Source organism: Perca flavescens, chromosome 8 (genome assembly GCF_004354835.1).
Source record: "Perca flavescens isolate YP-PL-M2 chromosome 8, PFLA_1.0, whole genome shotgun sequence".
In the NCBI taxonomy this organism is placed as follows: domain Eukaryota; kingdom Metazoa; phylum Chordata; class Actinopteri; order Perciformes; family Percidae; genus Perca; species Perca flavescens.
The window spans coordinates 24,453,978-24,471,920 of record NC_041338.1 but is presented as its reverse complement, the minus strand read 5'-3'; the positions used below and the strand labels follow the sequence as shown (position 1 = coordinate 24,471,920).

Sequence of the window (17,943 nt, the reverse complement as noted above, 5' to 3'; positions counted from 1 at the left end):
TATGCACTACATGCAGTCAGGAGGTCGAACGCAGTGCCTATAATATTTTCTATACAACTCCCAAACCCGCTTATGTCCAATATCAAGGGACAAAAAGGCGCTGATGTTGTCAACAACATGATCATATTTTTTTCTCAGCGCTATAAATTATAGCCGCGAGAGAAAAATCCAGGGTTATCCCTTAATGTTATTTTATTTTAATACAAGCCTCCCAAATAGACTCCTGACTTTTTCTCTAACCCTTGCTCCTTCTGATCATGTTAAAAACTACAACATCACATGGGGACTCTCGTGTCCGGTGGCCAAACACTACCTTCTCCACTCACACAGACAGACGCAGTGGGATACAGAGTGGATGACAGGTGCTTAAAACATACATTACTTGTAAAGTTACAGCCTAATAGCAGTCGGCAGCTGCTGTCGTGGATGTGCGAGGAGGCGCCAGCGTGTGCAGCGCTTGTCGCTTTTCCCTTTGTGTTAAAGTGAGCCGAGGTCTACAAGGTCTTGGAGCTACAGTTCCGGGGTTAGCGGGTAGATGGCACAATTTTCTTACATTTATGGGCAGAATGTAGGAAGCTTTGTGCACTAAGTAGAAGTGAGAGACAATTTGTTTTAATGGCGAAAGATAAAGTGGAAGAATATTCAGAAAATAATTTAAAAAATAAAGTTTAAAATAAAGACAAATTCAAAATGAAAGAAAAACACTTTTCCTGCGGATTAAGGCATTATGACTATGTTGTAGCCAATGTGTTAAGACGAGAAATAATAAAATAATAATAATAATAATAATAACAACAATAATATGAATATGTTTTCTTTAAAGCCGGTGTACTAACATAAGGAACAGGTGCCCCATCTTGCTAAGCGTTTGACTTATGTGATACATTGTAAATGAGCTGCGGTGCCTCAACCTATATATGCAATAAAGCACATGCTACATGGGCTAATTTGTCATCGTGATAGTGCCAAGGTGCACATAATGTGCATATTTGTCGCTTTACTGTGCGGGCGTGCATGTGTGAGTGCACGTATGTGTCGGTGTGAAAGAGACAGAGGAAGAGCGAGACTGCAAGCCATATTCTTATCTTATTAAACAAATAGCCCCACTAATAGCCCGTGAGCCCGGAATAAGTTCTCAGCTTCAGTGCGTAAACCCCAACAACCGCCGATCATCAGCACAGACTCTACTGTACGCACGCCTCGGCCCCGCAGCATCATCAGCAGCCGGTAGGATTTGTTTGGGTGGGGGTATAGGGCTACCAGCTCGTGTGTCAGAAAGTTCTCACGTCACACAGACGTAAATAAAAGTGACGTCGCACCGAGTTACACCTCATTAGTCTTTTTGTACAATGCTAATAAATGAGCAGAAGTACAAATCATAGAGTCCAGCATATACATCACGCTCTGTCAACTAAAATCAGCCCGGCCAGTGTCGAGATCCATCCAAACCTATTCTGAAGCTCCACTTATTGTTTCAGTGTGTTTTAGAGCAAGCCCTCGTGTGCTGATATTTTGAAGGATGGTGGAGTGTATTTTTCTTTATGGGTATACTAAATACTTGGTCCAATGGAATCATATTGGCTCACGGTAGTGGGATGTTTACCTTTAATTATCAATATGGGGTTCCGATTGGCCTCCGTGTGATATACCTCAGAGACAGTTTGGTTGGACAAGCAGTGGAAGCAGCACTGTGTGGATAAATAGCGCTTTCAGCGAGAAGCCGAGGATGAAAGACCATCAGCGTCACATCATAATCATCATTTTTATCATTATGAACAGCAACAAACACATACACAAACACACACACACACACACACACACACACACACACACACACACACACACACACACAGAGCACCAGCAGCAGCAGCAGCAGCAAAAACCGTGGTGAAGTTGGCTTCCATACCCATCCTGATTAAGCCTCTATACAACAAGGCTAATTCTATTTCAGGCCTAACTCTCAAATCAGCCAATACTACTAATAATTAAGGATAGGCCAAAGGTGTATAGCATTACAATATCACGTGCGTAAATAATTGACATGCAAACCCACTTCTTGGATGTTCACACATTTCTACATTTAAGATTGAAAAGTTCAAAAGTGTAGCTTTCAGCAACTTCCTGTCAATCAAGCTAAAAATAAAAGGTAGACCATAATAACGCAAAGAACAGCCAGTTATATCAATAGAAAGCAATTTGCTTTTCACAAAATAATTTAAAGTTTTTTTTTTCCTGTCAATATAACTTATATTATTGGATGCTACTGTTTATGCTTTATGAATTCATGCCATCAATATTTATGTGAGCGTCCAAAGGTGAAACTGTTCCCTGCGGTGGGGAAGCTGAGTTGGGTATTTTTGGGTATTTGGGTATGTGTGTGTGTGTGTGTGTGTGTGTGTGTGTGTGTGTGTGTGTTATGTTATTATTTGTTGAAGCAGGGCGCCTTATTACAACTGGTGTATCCTATTCCTCAATATTAACCGACATCAGCCTTCAATGCGTTATTTTCCAAACAGTCTAGTAGGCTACGTTACTGATCGGCATTTTTATAGAAATAATCTTAACCTTGTAGCAAAAAGTGAAGGCGTTGATCAGGCCTGTTGGCTGACTGATTAATTATTTTGTAATTCATTAATCACTTTCATGGGGCAAAAGGGCAACATCCTGCCACAGCAAATTGACCTCACTCCCCCCTTCCAACCGAGCACACACACACACACACACACACACACACACACACACACACACACACACACACACACACACACACACACACACACACACACACACACACACACACACACACACACACACACACGGACAAGTTCACACGTTTGTTTGGGAAGTAATAAAACATGGAAAAACTTGTGTTTTCAAATTCATAAATTATAATTTAATACCAAGAACAAATTTACAGCAGAATGCTTGTTTACAATAAGCTAACACAAACAAACAAGAATTGTGTTCAACTATAAACTTTCACACACACTCACATATATCACTTGCAATTAATAATAATAATCATAAAAAAAGTATCTATACGTTATCAATACCCTGCAGTCATATATTTTTATATATTTATATAAAAACGTGGGTCAGTTTAAACTGTTCATAATTACAATCATGTATCATTCTCTGGTCCATATGTGGCTACGAACAGCCAAAGATCAGTGTTCAATCAGTGATCCCTTTTAATTCAACCACAACATGGTGTTTTTGTGTGTGTTGAAGAAAAGCCTCAAAACAAGGACAAATTGCTAGCTTCCAAATACACACATGCACGCACGCACGCACGCACGCACACGTTCTCACACACGCGCGCGCACACACACACGTTCACGCACACCACGGCACCTGTCAAAGACCAAAGGAGCAATAACACTAAAGTTAAAATATCAACTCCTTTTCTCAAACCTGCTCACCCTGTTTAAGTCTGTAGCCTAATAATGAACGTCGTTTCTTTTCTTTTTTGTTTCTTTAAATACAAGGGCTAGTGTACTGAATGCACAGATTATATCTATACAGTCAAAAAAGAGAGAGAAAACATTTACATTTATATATCAAAGGTAAAATAGGTTAGCGACCTGTGGCCATGCATTCACAGTCTAAATATACATGAAAAAGAAAACATTTGTAGTAATATGTATATACATTAAAAACATAAATTTCAGTGCTACTAGCTAAGTCTGCCACTCAATTTTGAAGACGTTGTATTACCGAGAAAAAAATGGCAACCACAGATTTTTCTTAATCACATATACTTTGTATAAAGGAAAAACTCGTTGAAATGAATTGACCTATATTTACAAGAATACTGCCTCTAATCAGTGTTTTTCAAGTGAAATACACGACTGAAGTTTCAAATCTAATTGTGTTCCTCCAAAATGTTGTCGGCCTACTTTAACAACGTTTTGATAAGAAATCACATCATGCTTGTCAGGCACTTAATGCTTGAAGTGAATAAAGGTTGACATTTCAGGGACGCTTTAATAATACTGCTATTAAACACTACTCTGGCTAGGCTTCAAACTTTTATGACCCTTGACCTCTCCCATATTTTTTAAACAAGTTTAGTTATGCTTTTTAGTGCAGTTTGAGCCACTGCAAACGCCCTTGAATGCACATAGAACACATTAAGAGCAACCTGTAGAAACCTCTGTAACAGCAGGATAGGGAACTTGTAGGATTTATTTCACTGTCTCCAATTGGGGAACATATGCCAACTAGTCAAAGCTGGATGAAATGGGGAAGACTTTTCCGCAAAAAATTTGGAAAACAAACTGGATCGTGTAACGTCATATTAATAAAGAGCAAACATGTTTCCGCTGGGTCATAAAGTTGAACAAAAACGCCCTTTTCCCAGATGGTATTGGTCATCCTAAGAATATAAGTGCGCTTGCAGCATTAAGCCTATAGATTATTAGCCTATACTCCTATTGCTGTGGTTTTAATTCTTTTTAGAACTTTTTTTTTATTATTTTTTTTACACCTTTTCAAAATAAATCATTGTCTTAGAAAATAACACCACCTGTACTACAGAAATCACATAGGCCGGTTTGGAACCAGAAAGGAGGAACAAAGAAAGTACAAAACACAGCTATACATGGACACAGGACAAGTCATTTGAGAAATGAAAATTCACGTTTCTTATTTTCCCTTTCTCCAGTTTTTTTCTTTTTTACCCAAATTATCATTTTTAAATGCACTTAATACTTAAATTTTCCTTATAAGGATCAACAAAATCCCCTTTCCTTTTTTTCCTCATTTTCTTCTTTCATTAAAAAAAATGAATCGGAGCAGGTTGTTCTGCATGAACACTGGGAGCTTGTATCTGCCATTTTGAAAGTTCAGTGGATGTCTCAATTTTTTTTTTTTTTGGAGTAGGGGGGAATTCACAGTCATTTACTTCAATGTCTTTCTTCATGAAAGCCAGCCCCGTGTAACAGCCGGTTGGTTTTTAATTCCTTCCACAAAAGCAGCTATAATCATTGTAGTCTCGCAGCCCCCAACCTGACCTTTTGTTTGTTCTTCTCCTTCTTGGTTTACTGAATTGACATGTAAGGCCAGTTAAAACTGCTCCCCGAAAGCAACATATCCCTGATGAGAGTTTCAATTGGGGTTTTACCTACCAATCGGACGAAAAATAATTGTTCTATGACCGAGGAAGAGACTGTGCGGAGGGAAGGCAAGCGGAGTAACAACTTCCCAAACCGTGTTGGCTGGTTGGGATACTGGCTCCGGACATATTCCTCCAGGGCGCACTGGGACTTCTCCTGCAAACTTTCCACATGGGCCACATCTGAGAGGCCACAAGCATCTGGGAGGGGGGGAAAGCAAATAAACATTAATAAAGTGTAACCTAAAGTGTTTCTCTCACTAGGAGTTTTTTCCCTACTGTGGTGATATACTGGCGGAAATGAATAGCCTGTCACGTTTAGGGGGGAAAAAAAACAATTATTTTAGGAAATTATTCTTAAAAGTGGAGTGTATTTGTCTCGAGGCTTGTATTCATAAATAACTAGTGCACATATTTTTCAGTGTATGAAAAATATTTAATAACATTGCGATAGGCGAATAATTACCACACCACAAATGAAAAAATATAGTTCTGCACTATTGTGATAACTTCTATTGATTTAACAATTATATCATATTTTATTTAAAACATATAAATATATAGACGAAATAACTTAAAGAGGCAGAGGAAACTGTGAGTGTTGCTTTGCCACTATCTTAATTCGGTGTTCATCCTTTCATCGCTACTATAACTCGGTTATTTCCCTCGATAAAGCCACTTAAAAGTGAACTAAATAATTAAGCATATTCATAGCTAAAGACTGTGTTTCAGATGGGCCTGTCTTTCCCAGTCAGTGGCAGAGCGAGGAAGAGAGGAGGGGGAGGGAGAGAGGGAAAGACAGGGAGACCTACTGACCTTTAGTGAGCAGAGATTTAGCTTTGAAAAAAGGACTCATAGCCTACGGAGTTGCCGTCATACTATACCACCAGAATCGCATAATCACTATCTATGCTGCTGCATGTGGGCGGCAGATGATTATGTGCCAAAAACACTTGTATGCGCATTGGTTAAGTTTGTAAAGTTTATGCATGACAACAACCAAACAACCAAAGTAGCAAAGGCGTGTCATTCAAGCTACAACAAACAGCTCATGTTCATGCCTCCGGGACTCAGGTATGGAGGAGACAAATTAAGCCATCGTGGCCCCATAAAGGCTTAATAATAAAATCCAATGACCTGAAATGTGATTTTGTTTTGTGTGTGAAAGGGCTAACAAACCATAGTGGGCTGCTAGAGCTAAATGAAATACAGAGGCTGATGTCTTGCAGGTATGATATCATTTCAAAGACATGCATTCATTCTATGGTGAAACCTTGTAAATCTCTTCCACGGATTATTATTATTATTTTTTTTTTTAAATCTTTAATGGTGGAGTTAATGTAACAAAGTAGCTGGGAAGTTTGGGTCATGACCTAGTTCTGGAGTCCAGAGACGTCTTGAATCCTACTAGGCGCAGAGAATATTTCTGCAAATAAAAATTAAAGCCGCACCCCCTGGCACTGCTCAATATCACACAATACTATGCGATTCTGACATATTTGCAATTACAGGGTGTGCATGGGTCCTACATGCTTTTTGTCGGACGTCTGTCCCCTAAATGACACGAGAGCGTTGAAACCTGCGCTTTGCTTTTACTGTGTGCAAATGGGACATTAGGCTTGTCTTTCTTTTTCTATTCCCCTCCCCCTCTGAGCCTGACATCATTTATATCTGTCATTCCCTACAAACAAGACGTGGGGTATACACACACTGATAAATGGCGGAAAAAAATATGAAAGTGTAGAAATTAATCTGTAAGCTATTGGATTCTCCAAAAATGTGTTAATAGCTAGATTTTATGATGCTTAAGGTAATTATTATGAAGTTACCGGTTTTACTTAACTCGAGATTATGTTGTAATATTTCAGTCACTTCCTTCTGTTTTGTTGTCAATTTAATTTAAAAATCCCTTGCGTGGTAATGCCACAATTTCCAGTTTAGCATGTGTGTGTGTGTGTGTGTGTGTGTGTGTGCGTGTGTGTCTGTGTCTATTAAATCAGGTGGTTTTATAATTAAGTAGCCTAAAGCCTATCCAAAATCCATTGACCATGAAAGCAGCATATAGGTGGACATTTAGCGTGTTAATCTAAGACAAGCAACAACATTTATAGTCAGTGTATATATTTAGGTCAGCGTTGATTTAGCTGATGTCAGTGAACATGTTAGCGACATTCACACAGACTGAACTTGGAGTGTGCCAGTCTATTGTCTTACCTGTGGTGAAGAGCACAATTGCCTTTAAGCAGCTATATTCAGCAGAGTCAACGTGCAAAGCTTTGAGCTTTTCCACTTGTTCTTGGAAGATCCTAATGTGGTCCATAAAGGCCACCACTCTGTCCGCAGACATGGGGGAGGCGTGAAGGCCAGCCGCCGCCAGGAGAGGAGCCACATGCAGGGGCATGGAGCACTGCGCGGCGTTGAGCACAAATAACTCACTCCACGTCAACCTCAGAAGAGCCACCTGGTCGGTGATCTGAAGGTCTGGAAAGAAGGGAATATTCCTGGCCCACTCCACGGCGCTGAAGAGCATCCTGGCTGCTAGTTCACAAATGTTCTCGATGCCCATTATGTTGTTGGGTTGCATGCACTGACTGCCATACCGGGACGTCGGGTAGGGCTCCGCTCTCAACAGAAGAGAGATATATCCGGATAAGTAGGAATGGCAGTGCAGTGGGTCTCCATTTGTCAAGGCGAACTGACCGTGGTGTGGCTGTGTGGGTGGCACCCGTCCCCTTTGCACGGCTGCAGTAAAAAGAGAAACTACAGATATTGAAGCCTGAATTCTACAAATCATCACACTATATCATTCTTGGCATAGACACTGCTGTCAAACATTGTACATTTTAACAGTGCAGAAAACTGAATCAAAAGCTCACACCCTAAAACAAGTGACACACAGCATGTTTGCTATATAGCCATCATAACACACACACGCGCGCGCGCACACACACACACACACACACACACACATATATATATATACACACACACACACACACACACACACACAATGTTATTGCATAGGAGTTTAAAAAGGTTGCACAGATAACAAAGAGACAGATAATGTAGACTAGGCTACTGAAACACCAGATATGGGCTTTAAACACGTTTAACACAACACATGCATATGTCTAGCTTTAAAATGATGTTATTCGGCAACAGCAACATGAGCTGGCTGTGAAGGAACACAAAGAGGGCAAGGGAGACCTTGCATGTTTAACCCTTAACCTACTTAGCAATTCATCTCGTTTTACCATACATGCAGGCCTGTTTTCGACTAATATTCAAATAAATTATCAAGGTTATATGGAGGCTTTGTGTGCATAATTCACAATGATGTCCAGTTTTAGACACAGTGAACAAGACATGCGGGATAGATTTAGAGATGTAGCCTGAACACGCTATCTCTTAATTCGATACTCGCCATAATAGCGCAGAAGGCTATTGTATAATCTATTCGGTACAGATGTGGCTCTACGCTCATGGCTTTATCAAAATATAAAATTCGATAGCCCTAGCCTGGCCAGGGGTCGGATCGTATTTGTGAAATGCAGAGCTATAATTCGCCGGAGCTGGATACTATAATGTAACGGCTAAAAGGAGCTCCGGCGAGCCCCGTCTCGACCACAGCAGAGAGCGGCTCCATTGCGTGCTCCTGCCGCACAGCCTGGGAGGGAACAGTCGGAAGAGAGAACAGGCTATGGGGGCGACATAAGATGTTTTCCTATCTGGAAGCCTACAAGCACAAACACATACATAAATAAGAAAACATAAAGTCCCAATACCTTCCCGTCTCATGCCGACTTTGAGGCATTTTTTGAGGCGGCAGTACTGACACTGATTGCGGTGATGTTGGTCGATTGGACAATTCCTGTTGGCACGGCATGTGTAAGTGAGGTTCCGTCGTACGCTCCGTTTGAAGAAGCTTTTGCAGCCCTCACAAGTAAACTGGCCATAGTGTTTGCCACTAGATTTATCCCCACAGACCACGCATTCAATGTGCTGTGGCTGTTTCTCCGACTGCTGCGTCGTCTGGTTCGTCGGCGTGGACTGTGTGTTGTTCGGGGGTCCTTGGACCGGAGTCTGAGGGGTCGGAGGGGCGACCTGAGAGGCTGTCAGATTCAACTGGCCTGGTTGAGGGGTGGGAAGAGATAGTCCTCCTTGGGTTTGCGAGGAAAGGGTGCCTTGGGTGTCAGCCACATCGTCCTGGGAGCCTCTCCACACTACCATTGCCATATCTATCAGTCAACGTAAAGAAACTTTTTGTCTGCCGTGTTGGTGTCGCGGTGAATAATGTCTCAAGGAAACGCGGTAAACTGTGATTAACAGCCGGACACACAAAATGTCAAATCTAGCCTACGTTGAATCCACTCAGAATCTCCTGATAACTGTCGATTTATTGCTGTTGGAGACGTTGCGAAGCACGTTTTCAAAACTGATGCGATGGCGAGCTGAGTCGCTGCCTTGCGCTTAAAGGCCAAGTCCAGGGGCGCTTACAGTCAGCCATCCAGTACACCCATCAATGGGAAATGTAGGCTAAATATTAAAATAATCAGCCGAGGTAGCATGGACTATTCAGTGAATGATGGAGCAGGGTTGGTAAGACCGTGCCTGCAGCAGCATAAAACAATTGGTGAGCACACTGTAGCAGCTACTATCAAGTTCCAGCACAAGTCTTGAAGAAGAAAATCACCAACTGGGTAAAAAAAATTGCGTCTTCTTCCTTTTCTTCTTGTGAGGTAGCGCCAGCAAGCGCGCAGCTGAAGCCAATGTTTTTGGAGAGCCTGGAATATGAAGACAACTCTCCCCAAAAAAAGCGAAAGCACTAAAAAACAAAAAACAAAAAAACTAAGATCACAACCTACAAACCTCCTCCGTGCACTGAAAAATAATAGGAAAAAGGAGTAGAGAATCAAAGTGATCAAATATGTTAAAAAGGCGGAGGTTAGGAAGTGATTTGCGATTGGTAGGAGCCGGGCTGGCAGAATGCTTTCTCTCTGATCAGCTCACTGAGCTCTCTATATAGTGAACTTTGACACGACTGCTGCAACTTAGCACACGTTACCATGGAGATCAGCTGCCATATAAGGAAGGAGAGTGTGTTTGACTGGTCAGAGCTCAGGGACCTCCCCCTGAACCCCATTGGCTAGTCGGCACTTGTGCTACTTGGTACCTTGCCAGAGCCAGCATGGAGGTCGAGAGGGCCGCTTGGTCCTAAAAAGAGACGATTTTCGGGAAAAGGAATCATTTCTAGTCACTCAAATCGCACAGACTATAGAATATACTCACATTCCCGGTAAAGCCTGATCAATTGCATGAAGAAAACACAACATCTTTATTCAATTATCTGCCTCATATTGCGTTACAGTACATAGGCTATCCGTAACCTTAAAGCAGAAATATCCAGAGGTTTTGTCCCTGAGACACAGGTGCGCCTTCTGGTCATGATCTGTTCTCATTACAATAAAACTGTCTATCTATTGTACCCAAGTCTTTATCTTTTAGGTGTGTGGATAAAAAAACAGAATACACATTTGAGCAAAACACACAAGAAGAAAAAGAGACAAAACAAGACACTTACTGAATGATACTCTAAATTAAGATTGTGGACATTAAAGGATAATTGTGAATAAAACAGCACGTGGAGACTTATTTGGACTATCCACATGTGAAGCAATACGCTGAAATGGGTCACAATAATAACACGTTGCCTTCTCAATCTGTACATTTCCCCCCACATTTGTCCAAGTTCCTGTATTTGTACAGGCTAATATACCTATTAGCGCTTCTAATCACACCAGATACCATTCTTCACCATCCACACCTCTTATAAAAATGTTATGATAGGCTACTGACATCATCTGGACACCCGCTGTAGCCTGCTAATCCCCCACGGCCGCAAATATCCCTAACACACCAGGTCAGAACGGCCAAATCTGGGTCTCAGAAGTCAGAGCTTTTTCTTTATGCGGTCAAAACGTGAAATCACTACAGCTTTAAACAGGCACTACATTTAAAAATGTTTACATCTACAGTTTGGGATGATGGCAAACAGTGAAGGGTGCCTTGCATGTAAAACGGGGTCAGTGGTTGCTCAGAGTGGCTGCCTGCCTGGTTTATATTGTTTTAGGCTTGTATTTAAACATCGGTAAAGACTGGTTTACTTTATGTCCGGAGGCAGTCAAAGTTGAGCTGCAGGTAAAACTTCACGGAGCCATACAGATGAACTATATGGTCTGAGCTGTGTGTTAGTCTATAGCAGCAGCAGCAGCAGCAGCAGCAGCAGCAGCAGCATGCATTGTCGCAGGATGTATTACAGTATATGGGTGCCCCCTAGCGTATGAAGCTTTTGCTTCAAATAAGATTCAATTTAGAGGAGCCATCCGACACGGAAACTGCTTCAGTCTCTTCTCCCGCATCGACCAAACTAACGAGCACCATCTTAAACTGATGTCTGTTTGTTTAAATTCTGTTTTACATGACTTGGACGGCAAAGCTTTGAGAGTTGCCAAAGTTGGATTTACTTTTTGCCACTTCAGGCAGTCCCAGCGGTGGTATTTAGACCAATGATGTCTTTATTCTAAAACAAATGAGCCGATTATATTTTGTCTGCATGATAATTGTGTCGGTTTTATTGACAGAACCCGTGAAAACGGAGAGTCTGTAAATAACAAACTGCGAAAGGTATCCATTTATCGAGGATCCAGCTTCAAAAGGTAAGTATACATTTTGCACACTTTATTAGGATAAATCGGCAAAGCAGCGCTGCGTTATTTCTCAACTCTAAATTAAATATCGTCTAAATAAGCGAACAGACATATCTGCTGAAATAAAAGACATGCACTGCTGCAGACAGAGAATATAGTAGCGTACATATACGATGTTTGTAGTGCGCATTGAATACGGGCGACTCTGTCAGTCATTTTCGCGTATTATCCAAGTGTTCATTTATATGATGATCACAATAAGCCCAACAAGTTTGCAGATACCAATTCATAAAGTTATGTGATAGTGATAGAGAGGAAGGAGGCTGTATTCTTATAGTAACACACCACCTACCAAATGCATATGTGGCTTCGTCCGTAGCGGGATGCATCTTCTCTCTTATTCAGAATATATTTTGTCTTCTCTTTTTCGACACAGTGCTCAGAATGAAACTGGCAAAAGCTTCCTCTCCAACAGACGGGAGCAAACATAAAAAGCACGCTGTTTATTGGAGAATCTGTAAATGTCTGATCATGCGAAAACTTTAGAGAGCCGGAACAAACAACTGATTCACGTCAATGTATTGTTGAGCGAGGAATTGGAAATATAAGTGCCTTCCGAGCAGAATATCATTTGACTGCCTCTGGAAATGATAGGCAGGTTTTACAGCAAAGCAGAGATCCTGTGCGCCTTTTCTCTCCTACAGTAATATGGCCAAAGCGCGCTCGTACGCCGCTGCTTTGTGTGGGCTACTGAGAGAGGGAGGGGGTGAAGTCAGAACAGACACCTGTCTTTAAGGGTGGCGAGCATGCATTGTGGGATTCTGCATATAACAAATGATATGGAGATTGTAAGTAAAGATGCAATAAGACCTATGATTAGAGCTACAATTAAAAACAGCCAAAATTTAAATTTTATTGTAAAAGAAAAACCAAAAAAAACAGTGTGCTTAAACGGAGCCTATTCCAGCAGTGACTATTGTGATATTATTATTATTATTATTATCATTATTACTAGTATTAATTGAAATTAATTAATAATAATACATATATAAAATTATTGTTTGCATTGTACAAAATAAATATGCAAGCGACTAAATAAACAGTATCTCTTATTTTTACTGCTACGCCTCTAGCAATTATACGCAATGCAGAGAATAAGAATGCCTATATAATATGATAATAGCCTCAATTAACCTTGCGTAAATCTATACTGGGTTGAAAAATGAACAGCTTTTTATTCACGCATAAACATTTCCACACCAACACAATTGATTTGCTATTAAACCCCCTCCGAAAGTCTTGTGCTGCAGTTTTAATTTCCCCGGTTAAAAGTTTCCTCTGTGTGTGATTAGTAGTTGTTCTCCCTTCAAGCAGAAGATAAAAGCACTATATGCTCAGCAAGCCTGCATACACACAACAATAGGGCTGCCCAACGGGACCAGTATCGATTAAGACGAGACAGAGGATGTCGCCTGCACTAAATATTTACTGATCACACACAAATAGCTGGATCTTTAACGATTTCCCATGCTCCAGCTGGGAGAAAGGACTAAATCACTTTATTATTGTTAGTAAAACAAAACACACGTTCTGGAACACAGGAGTGGAGATGTGCTGATTGGGATAAGTGCAGTTAAATGAATCGATGGTGAGTAGATAATAGTTGAGATTTACGAGCGTGCAAAGAAAAAGCTTTCACTCATGTATCAGGTTAAAACTGACACGTGCACTGCGATTGGTAATTCTTTTTATATATGCCAACGCGCGCGCACTGGTCAAAACAAGGTAAAGGCAACATATTGTAGACTAAACCTACGTAACTACCAGCGTGAATTGGGTTAAAATTATTGCATATTAATCTGACTTTTTTCTTTTCTTTTCTTTTTTTTTATAAAAAGGATTGTGCTGCTGACGGCAAGACACTCCTCTCACACTTGTGTAAAAACTGGGATGAAAGTTGACTTTAATCCCATCTCTGCCTTCATGAAGTCCTTCATTCAGATAGGGGGCTACTGACCCGGAGGTCTCCAAGTTCCCGGCCTAATTAACCCTCCAGACCCGCGCAGGAGCCAATGTTAACCATGCTAATCAACTTCAAGAGTCTGATTGAATTAGATGACTGGAATCAGGACAGAAACTAAATTGCCCCCACTTAAAAAAAACACCATGAAGAGAAATGTTTTTTTTTTTAACAATTGACTCAATTTAAATTAACATAAAATGTTAAAAATAGAAGTATTCATTTCAGATAACTAAACTAGTTAACCGTCAACAGGTTTCAGCTGTTTCTAATATAAAATTAAACAGCACACTTTCAATATTCAAAACTCTCTTTTACAGCCACAAATTGTTTTGTCCTGCTTGATAAAGATCACTTGAATGATGGCGGTTGTGCCCCATATGTCATCGCAGTTTTATCTGCTGCATTGCGTAATATCAATCATTAGCCTACCCTAAAGGCTGTATTCCTCCCCTCTTTATAGCAGTGCTTCATTGTAATGTTGCATATATGCAAAGATGAAAAAACTAGACCAATTAGCTATTCAAATGTATGCTTCAACATGTGGCTTCATTTAGGTGAAGAATATTCACTGACATAATTTAAGTTTCAAGAAGTTACTTTAGACTCATATAGCAAGATATTCAGGAAGAAATAAAAGTAACCTAAGCAAAATATTCTCATATATAAGGATATTTAACATTTAGATTTTAATGATATAAAATATTTGGAAATTGTGTGGGCATAAAATGATTAGCTCAAAAGTAGTGCTATTTAATTTTTTTCATCCTGATAATCTTTGCTGTGTGCATATTCTTACAGCATATAGTTTCTTTTGATATGACTTTCTTCGTGGTTGAATAAGTGACTCTTAAGCATGGCTTTTACAGACTTTAATGACACAACTATGTCTTGTCCTCCAGGCTTCTTAATAATATGTTATTACAGAAAATTGCATTCCATTATCACAATTAACATCCCCTTATTGTAAATATGTGTGTCTATGTGTGTGTGTGTGTGTGTGTGTGTGTGTGTGTGTGTGTGTGTGTGTGTGTGTGTGTGTAAGCGATTTATTTGTTTGCATGCACAAGTAAGTTATATAGAGGCATGTATAGTGTGAGATAAAGGTTTATACCATTTACCTTTTTTATGCTTCAGTGTTAGCAGACATACATATGTCTTAGATGAGACATAAAGAGTTCATTCAGTGGCGTAGATCACTTTCTCTCCGTCTGCGTGCCCCAAGGGCCGCTATCTAAAAAGGCAATAGATCCCAGATAGCTCACTGTGTTCAATTTGCCAATGATAGATTATAGTGACAATTTAAACAGATAGGGATCAATTTGTCTCAATGATAACTCTTTAGGCTGACTGCCAGCATGCTCTTAATGTATTTGTAAATGCTGGTTGTTTGAATCGCGGCTGTTGAAGTGATCAAAACTGTAGAATGGAGAGAAGATATGAGAAGTGATAAATTATGTGTTGTTTTGGCTGCTAAAGACTGCATTGATGGAGCATACATGATGATTACTAGAGGCAGCAGCAATGACCAAGAGGTCAATGGTTTAACTCCAAGGACTCGCTGGGAAAGTCTGGGTAGGGCAATTGTGTGATAAGTGCTCTCTAACCCCCAGGAACTACTGCTGAAGTACCCTTCGGCAAAGCAGCTTAACCCCATCTGTCCCAGTGGAGCTGCACAACGACTGGCAGTACAAGACTGCGGTTTTACTGGTCACTTGCGAGATGTGTCTCTTTGAGTGTGACCTACCCTCCCTTTTTTTTTTTTTTTTTTTTTTTTTTTTTAAAGAGGGAGAGTGGGCAGTCCACTCGCCTCACACTTTTTTTTTCATGTACTCAGACAGTGAAAAAGTTTTGGAGAAGACACAAGAGAGAAAGCTGTGGCAGCATTCAGTCCTGAGCCAGACACAGTTCACATGTGGCCCCAAAGGCAGCAGACGGTGTATTGAATTACTGTAACTCAAGGTGTAATGTGGTAGCAGTGTGGGATATGTAAGAATTACACAAACGGATGTAGAGGAGGCTAACTCAGCCTCCGCTTTCTATTACAGCTATAAAATGTTCAACTGCATGCTTTATTTTTCTTACATGTCACCTATAACCATTCATTAGTTAAAAAGGCAAACACACTTTCTATAGTGATCATCAATGTCTCATTATCATTAGAGCTACAAATTATATAAAACTGCTATTGCCATATGAAAACCTTGTATCTCTGGGTTTTGTGATTTTCATGTGTTAATTTACGGTAGAGAATGACATGGTTTGTAGTACGAGGGGAAAACACTTCAAACCCAGCTGGATCAACTTAGAACCATAGCGGTGTTTCTTATGTGCTGTGTATAATTGCAATTTGCAGTGTCACACCTGCCACATATATGACTAATAAAGTTTTAGGACATCATATGAGCTGTGTTTTAACAGTTTTTCTTAACACGGCACCTAATGTTGTGCAATTACATTTCAAGAAGTGATTTTCCCAGTTTTACTGTGGTAGTTTACAATAAATGTGTTATTAAAGCTTTCTTTCTTTCACTGGAATTATTCAACTGTATGTGACATGCTGTTAAAATCTACAATGATAGGTTGGAAACAGAGAGTGCAGCTCCCTATTTGTTTAATTATTCTTTTTAGCTAAATTTGACTTAGGCTTCACTGATTCTGCAGGATTTCCAGATAAAAAAAAATACAGTGGAGATTTAGGAATACCCTATGGGTACTGCAAGTTATTGAAAATAAGAATATTATATTCTACATTGTATAATGATATCATCTTTCTGTGGTGCAAATGTGCATGATTTAGAAATTTGTGAAAAAGTTAGAGTACAGTACTCACGTTTCCTGAAATTGAAACTGGAGTTAACACTAAAATTAACAACAGTAACATATTATATCAGGCGCTTCTACCAGTTCCAAGCATAAAGACTGCAGGCTGAGGAATCAGTCAAGCCGAAATGTTTTAACATAAGAATGCATTTCTCTGTGAAAGTGCTGCAGACATAAATTGCATCACTATGAACAAAACCAGCAGCCTGTGAATATTGACGCTGTTAACTACATCTCTACTTCCACAGGTACGGATTCAGCATTTGTGAATGGAACGTATTGTATAGTAGCGACTGCACAACAAATATTGCCATTTTTCAATCGCACACATTCCCATGTGATCAATGGTCCTTGTGAACTGATGGAGGGAATAAAAACCGAATGGGATTTGATTACACCTTGACAACAGTGATGACTCCTTCTTGGTGCGAAGATGACCTCAAGGGGAAAAGCCATTAAATAAACAGGAATCACTTATTCACAGGATCTTGGTTACTATATCGTCATATGAGGACACTCAGAAGCTGCTTCCAGAGCTCACAGCATGAGAGTCAATACTCCCTGGATGATGTCATCAGAGTCAAATCTTAGACTTGCCCCACTGACAATAAATTGAGACGGGATGTGATAGTGCCCAGAGGTTAGACAAAGACATGACTTGATGTGCTCTAAAATACTTTCTCAGGTGTAAACAGAGGTAAAACAGAATTTGTTTGTGATGTGTAGTCCTGCTAATTAACTATTGTCAGCAATTATAAACTTATACAAAACTTGTGTCTGTTTTTGTGTCATATTTCACTATGTTCACCAACACTTTTCTAAACACATGATTTCAATGGCAGTTCTTATATCATGCAACCATTCTATAATCAAATGTCAGTATTTGAAGATGTTATCCATGTACATTAGGATCAATCAGGACAGTTACAGTCCACTACTTGATATTGTGTAATACCAGTGCAGAGATCAACAAAGAGCACATGAAGAATGTGTTCTCCGCTGTACAAAGTCAAAATAAAATGCTACACTGCTGTAATGTGAAGCTGACTTGAAAGTAAATATCCACGTAAATGTTTTCCACCAAGTGGGACTCTAATTCATTATCTCTGAAGCAGCTCTTTACTTCACAGCCTGATGACATCACAGCTAAAAGTAGCCACAGCATTTGGTTTCTGTCAATAAGGAATCCATGGTGGTTTATGTTCAAATGTAAAGACATCAAGAGGAGGTAACCAACTCTCCTCCCTTGTATGTGTTACAACAACAAAATAAAGCAC

At 40.0% G+C, this 17,943-nt stretch overlaps 1 protein-coding gene and 1 long non-coding RNA gene across 4 annotated transcripts; one reads left to right on the top strand and one right to left on the bottom strand.

Annotated features, from left to right (window-relative positions):
• Window positions 1-2,868: 2,868 nt before the first annotated feature.
• On the bottom strand, window positions 2,869-12,538 carry nr2f2 (nuclear receptor subfamily 2, group F, member 2). 3 transcript variants are annotated; one of them, XM_028584311.1, is made up of 3 exons: window positions 12,176-12,538; window positions 7,331-7,858; window positions 2,869-5,317 (listed from the first exon to the last, which is right to left on the bottom strand). In XM_028584311.1, exons 1-3 carry the CDS (start codon window positions 12,210-12,212, stop codon window positions 5,043-5,045), a joined length of 840 nt encoding a protein of 279 aa, XP_028440112.1. In that variant the 5' UTR covers window positions 12,213-12,538; the 3' UTR covers window positions 2,869-5,042. The 3 variants fall into 3 exon arrangements, with proteins under 3 accessions (XP_028440112.1, XP_028440110.1, XP_028440111.1); XM_028584309.1 differs by lacking the exon at window positions 12,176-12,538 and adding an exon at window positions 8,902-10,120 and having other exon boundaries at window positions 7,331-7,876; XM_028584310.1 differs by lacking the exon at window positions 12,176-12,538 and adding an exon at window positions 8,902-10,120.
• LOC114559577 (uncharacterized) lies at window positions 11,480-17,440 on the top strand. Its single transcript, XR_003693126.1, has 2 exons — window positions 11,480-11,832; window positions 13,722-17,440. It is a non-coding gene; the product is annotated as an uncharacterized LOC114559577 (long non-coding RNA).
• Window positions 17,441-17,943: the final 503 nt, after the last annotated feature.